This window comes from Littorina saxatilis, linkage group LG5 (genome assembly GCF_037325665.1).
Source record: "Littorina saxatilis isolate snail1 linkage group LG5, US_GU_Lsax_2.0, whole genome shotgun sequence".
Classification (NCBI taxonomy): domain Eukaryota; kingdom Metazoa; phylum Mollusca; class Gastropoda; order Littorinimorpha; family Littorinidae; genus Littorina; species Littorina saxatilis.
In genome coordinates, this window is record NC_090249.1 from 41,784,950 (window position 1) to 41,790,949 (window position 6,000).

At 41.0% G+C, this 6,000-nt stretch overlaps 1 protein-coding gene across 2 annotated transcripts in view; it reads left to right on the top strand.

The window, feature by feature from the left end:
- LOC138967161 (HAUS augmin-like complex subunit 3) overlaps nt 1-4,473 on the top strand; it is a 30,177-nt gene extending 25,704 nt beyond the window's left edge. The window contains exons 11-15 of one of the 2 annotated variants that reach the window (XR_011455859.1): nt 450-546; nt 1,939-2,089; nt 2,673-2,850; nt 3,303-3,878; nt 4,129-4,473. Coding sequence is in view for 1 of the 2 variants with exons in the window: in XM_070339666.1 (XP_070195767.1) it covers nt 450-546; nt 1,939-2,089; nt 2,673-2,850; nt 3,303-3,431 (555 nt within the window). In the remaining variant the exon portion in view is untranslated. Of the gene's footprint in view, nt 1-449; nt 547-1,938; nt 2,090-2,672; nt 2,851-3,302 lie in introns of both variants that reach the window. The other variant, XM_070339666.1, reaches the window with a different exon arrangement.
- Nucleotides 4,474-6,000: the final 1,527 nt, after the last annotated feature.

Consider the following 6,000-nt stretch of genomic DNA (forward strand, 5'->3'; position numbering starts at 1 on the left):
TGCAATTTGCATGGGACACATTAGTCGCAAACCCTGATCTACCACCTTGTATACCGGATGGACCTTATAAACAGCATAAAGGAATAACTCCATCATCAGTTGCCTGCGTGCATGTTTGCCCACTCGGAACAAGAAGGGCTGTTCATATGTGTACAATGCTGCAACCTTTCAGTGGGAAATAGAAACCGAAAATTAAAAGTGTTCATAAACACTGCGTGCAATGAACAATGCATCTTACTGAACTGTTCAAACACCACTGCATAGAGTTGGGCAGGTAGCTGTGCAAACAGTTTGCTGTCATTCCGTACAAAGAGCCTCAAACAGAGTATAGTAACAGTTGAAAATAGTGTGGGAAACATACTGTACATACACACGTGTGAAAAAGGGCGTTAATTGTGGAATGATTTCAAATTGGTTTGTTTGACCTCCACTGATGTTGATTTTTGCAGCAAGCCCTGAGCGACCCACGGCTGAGCAAGGAGAAGTACAGGAGGGGAACGATAGACACCAGGGACACCGCCACCACAAGGCTACACCACATGCTGGGTAAGTCGCACCGATTCCACTGTCAGGCTTTGGCGGTGTGTTTGGGCTTTTTCCCCCTGTGCGCGTGTGTGCACAGTAAGTGTGTGTATTTGTGCATTTGTATTTGTGCATGTGTGCCCACAGTGTGTGTGTGTGTGTGTCTGCCTGCCTTCCTGCATGCATGCGTGTGTGTGCTTGCGCAGAGCCTGTGTGTGCGCACATGTGTCTCTAAGATAATTATGTTCATGTTAGTTCCACAACCAGGAACCAAAGATACCAAATGCACTCAGTTTTCTCATGCATTGAGTGTATTTACTACAGTTGTTGTTAAGCGTACCCACGTTTAACACTCGCCACTTGGTACACAGAAGGTGACTGTCATCCAAATGTGAAGATTCGGTGCACAACCGCCCCACCATATAGGCAGCTGTATTCCATCTTTGGAGGAGGCTATGGTTGCAATACAATTACAGTAGTCGCCGCTTATAAAAAACACCTTGGGACCGAACAAAAGTGTTTTTAATAAGCGGCGTTTTTAATAAACGGCTGCGTGTTGAACATGTGTTGAACATGTCCATCAGTAACGAAAGGTAAGAAGACCGACGCACGCATTCAAGCTAAACTGATTACACCGTACAACCGTTTTGAAACTTTACCAAAAGCATTTGAATGACAAAAACAAACGATTCAGAATATGTACATGTATCGCACATCACAGTTTGCCGAGACATTGTTCTATGGTCATCTGATCCATGGGCTGTTTGCGCAAAAAGTCACGGATCTCCCCTCCCATTGTGTCAAACTTGGCAGCATGTTCAAACCCCCTCCTCTCAAGTGCCATTGTGAGGACTTGCAGCACCCTCCCTCATACTTCTTGCATTCAGCTTTCGGTAGCAATCAAGCAAGTCAACTTTGTCTTTGGATGTCAGATCCATTCTTTTTCTTTTCTTTGAAGCTGAAGCTGAAGTTGAAGCCATTTTCAGTTTCACTGCTTATCCAGTGAGAAGAAAGACCAGACAGTGTTGAATTGTCATTTGACGGTTTACTGACAAGAGTTGTCATCTGACGGTTTACAAGGGTGATCACTGTTGACACAAACGCTGAAGTGTCTTGAGTTGTCATCTAATGGTTTACTGACAAGAATTCACGACCAGAAGGCGACTACTAACCCTCTGAGCAGAGAGAAAATGAACAAAAAGTGTTTTTATTAAACGGCCCCTGTATTTAATAACCGGCGGAATTTTACATAGGTTATATAGTGGTAAATCCGGACCGGACAAGGCTGTATTTAAAAAAGGGCTGTTTTTATTAACTGCGTTTTTTATTAGCGGCGACCACTGTAATACGATTGAGCTATTGAAAATTGTCAGGGTACAGAACATAGTCATAACTGTGTGTGGTGTTTCTGTGCAGTATCTGGGAACCAGAGCTCAGCAGAGCGACAACTGTTCCTGTCCTACAGCAGCATGGTACAGGGGGCGGAAAAACTCAAAACTGCACACTCCACCACAAAGGCCAATGCTGTCTCTACTGCTGATGAATATTGGGTCACGGTGCACAGCCTGTGAGTACTCAAGGTTAAATATGGGTTCAAGGTCAAGGAGATGAAGGTCAGATAAAGTCTGAAGGTCAGATTTGTTTTGAGGACGAGGTAAAGGTGGACATTTGAACACACTGGCTTTTGGTGAAATAGCCTGAAAACGATGAATGTGAAAGGAAATCAGATCAGAAAAGACGTTTTATCTTAGAAGAAAATCGGTATCTGAATAAATGATTTAGTCAAGGATAACATGACAAGGCTTTGTCTCATGACCAGTATGGATATAAGAATGGAAAGAGAATCATTCTCCTGTTGAAGAGAAAAAGCACTGACGTGAGATAAGCGCATAGTGCTTTTAGTTATGCGCTATAGAAATCTCCTTAATAAATAAATAATGATTGCTTGGTCCAAACACTTTTTGTGATTTTATTACTGTATCTTGGAAGACAACCTTCACTAACATGTCATCTGAGAGTAGTAAAGATTCCATTGTGAACTGTCCGCTCATGGTGAACAACAAATGCAGACAGGTTTTGTGTGTGCTCGCTTTGTACCTGATATATTAATATCTTGCATAAAGACTGGGAATGCATGTGTCTATTTTCAGGGAGAAAGAAGTTGGACGCTGTGAAGACGTGCTCTACGCTGACTCAAGCACTGTTGGAGGTCAGCCGATGTTGATGCCTCGTGAACTACTGGAAGCCACCACGCAGCTCGACGATATGCTTCACAAGCTGGAGGCCGCCATCTTGGATGTTGTCACAGATGTTAACAATAAGAAAAAGGTTTGTTTTCTTTCACATGTTTCATTGCCCAGAGAAACACTATGCAAAGAGCGGTGTGTGTTGAGCGTTTTTTTGGTAATATGTAATTTTATGAATACAGAGATTACTTTGAGTATATTCTCTGTGTCTTCTTTTTCTTGTGCGTTCATGTTTCTCTGTGTCTTAGCTGTTCGAGCTCATTCTTATGTTCTACAGTTAGGTTATATGTGTGAAGTGTCTGGCATGTGTATCTTGGTATTAGACGATGATTTGAGGACACCTGGCATGAAACTATCAGCATGCCCTCTTGGTATTAGACGATGATTTGAGGACACCTGGCATGAAACTATCAGCATGCCCTAAGTCTTCATTGCCAGGTTTTTTTCCCGAATGTTGCTGTTATCCATCTCGCAAGTAAATGAATCCCATTAATCAGCAGCTGCTATAGTTAAGCATTTTTTCCATGTCTGCAGGCACTGAAGAAGGACGCTCTTCAGGCCAAGGAGAGAGATCTCTTTGTGTACTTCCACCTTCACCCCCAACGTTTGAAGCAGACGGTAGAAAACTTGGAAAAACGACTTCAAGCTCACAAAGTGAAGTGATGAACCGTTTCATGTTGATGCTAGTTGATGGTTTCAAACTAACAAAAATGTTTCTGGATTGGAAGTGTCCAAGTGAAGTGCCATTTCTATAGTGTCAGAGTGGAAGTGCAACTCTCGGTCAAGCAGGCAGCGCTGGATGGAAGTTAGTGTCGGTGTGTCCCTGCTGTTCATGTGACCAGGAGAGACAGACAGACATATTGGAGACTACTGCCAGCATACACAAATATCAAGAGGATCTGACTAATTCTATGAGCAGGGTGACTTGCTATTGAAGCGAACTGTTGCTTGCAGAAGATAGTGCTTTCCAGTAATGCTAGGCTGACTGACAGTAGATGGGGTCAAGAGAAAATAATTCAGGCCTGTGAAATGAAATGATGAACTGATGCCTGCTGACAGTTCCAGCTTTACAATCTCAAAGCTGCAGCACCTGTTTACAGTTGATTTAAGGCCAAAAAAAAAAAAGGTCTGTTTACGGTAACCCGACCGACCCTAGTTTTTTCGCGCGACCCTAGACTTTTTTTTGGCATTTGGGGGGGGAAAAAAAATAAAAAAATAAAAAATCTTGTTTTTTTGGCAAAATAACGTAAAAATATGGTTTTTGGGAAAAAAAAAAAGAAAAAAAAAATCCCGACCTACCGACCCTATTTTTTTGGCCTATGTTACCGTAAACAGACCTTTTTTTTTTTTGTGGCCTAAGCAAGATGACAGTTGCAGTCTTTGTCTGGTGTTGAGTACATGTAGTAGCAACCAAATCATGCATGTTGTCAGTAAAATGGATGTGTGATCTGATTTTCCATGCTCAGAGGTTCAGTTGAAAGTGCCGAAAACCATTTCAAATTTGGACATGACTGAGGTGAAAGGCATAGTTGAATGAAATTGAAATTTTGTGTACATGTACATATGTTGTTTGTTGAATTTCTCTGTTATGAAAATAAATTCACTTTGAACTGAATGAACTGTATGAATGTGTTGTTGAACTTGTAAACCAGATGGCCCAGGTGAAAGGGATTTGGATTTATGCAAATAAAATTGACACATTTTGCATCTGATTTTTGAAGTCTACCTCTGAGAATCAGCAACTGTACGAGTGTCACAGTTGCTAGACTAGTGTTGTGTATCAGATATGAACCTGAATCAAAATAGCTTTTCTTAGAACACGCAGCTACCGTTACAGCGGAACGCACATGTATACACCCACTCTCTCCTCTCTCTCGATTCACAAACAAACCAAATCTTTACCTTCTGGCACATTTATTCTGCAAATTATGCTGATCTATACATAAATGAACGCTGTCATGATTTCTAGGTTTGGGGTGGTTCTACACACAACAGTAATTCTGTCAACACACTCTGATCATCTGCACACAGCTACACACAGGTATGGATAACCAATGAACGGTAACAATGAACTATTGCATATTAGTTAAATGTGTATGGTATAAGTGATGATGGCAGGGTCAAATACATGCTACAAACATAGTACACAAAGTATCACATGTTTTCATGCAACAGGGTTATATTTAACGAATCTAGACACAGTTTCTTTAAGACAAACACTTCTAATAACATGCCAACAAATATTGTGTTAATGTCTTGACAATTTCAGTTGAACACCTGTAAACTGCCTTTTGATTTTGCAGTTAATGCAGTGTTTAATACTGCCACATTATGAACCATCAGCATTCTTGTTAGTGAAGATAAGAAGAAGAGTGAAATATTCATCCCAAACAGATCCCTCTTACACAAATCAAAAATCAAGCAAAGCATCATAGAAAGTTGTCAACCTGAATTGATTACTTATCCCGAATGCATTAATGCTTTTAACCCTTTTATTTGCCAAAAAAAGGTACAAAATATGGTGGCACAGTACTGTAATGTCAACGAAAGTGAAGTGCATGACAGCAGAAATGTGAATCAAGTGTTACAAGGATAATGTCTCTCAATTCATATCTCTAAAGTTACCTCAAAGAAAAAATGTAGATTGCACTTGTATATATGCTCGTCTTAACTTATACCAGTTTTTTTTTACTCCAACATGAATATGCAGAGATGAGAACAACAGCGCTGTGAAATTAGACTACCAGAGTATGAAGCACCCATGCAAATGCGTGTGCACAGATACTAGAAATGAGAGTAGAAGTAAACAAGCCAAGCCTGGCAGTTCAAAGAAAATCTTGTACTGTTCTGCTGTAACACAGCTGCTCACCATTGTGTCTGAATAGCAGCTACTACTCTCCTTTAAACAATGCTTTTTGAGTCACTTGAGAAAAAGTGACTCTATGTAATCGGTCAGTGTTAGTCTGTCCGGCCGGCCGTCCGGCCGGCCGGCCGTAGACACCACCTTAACGTTGGACTTTTCTCGGAAACTATCAAAGCGATCGGGCTCATATTTTGTTTAGTCGTGACCTCCAATGACCTCTACACTTTAACGATGGTTTCGTTGACCTTTGACCTTTTTCAAGGTCACAGGTCAGCGTCAAAGGAAAAATTAGACATTTTATATCTTTGACAAAGTTCATCGGATGTGATTGAAACTTTGTAGGATTATTCTTTACATCAAAGTATTTAC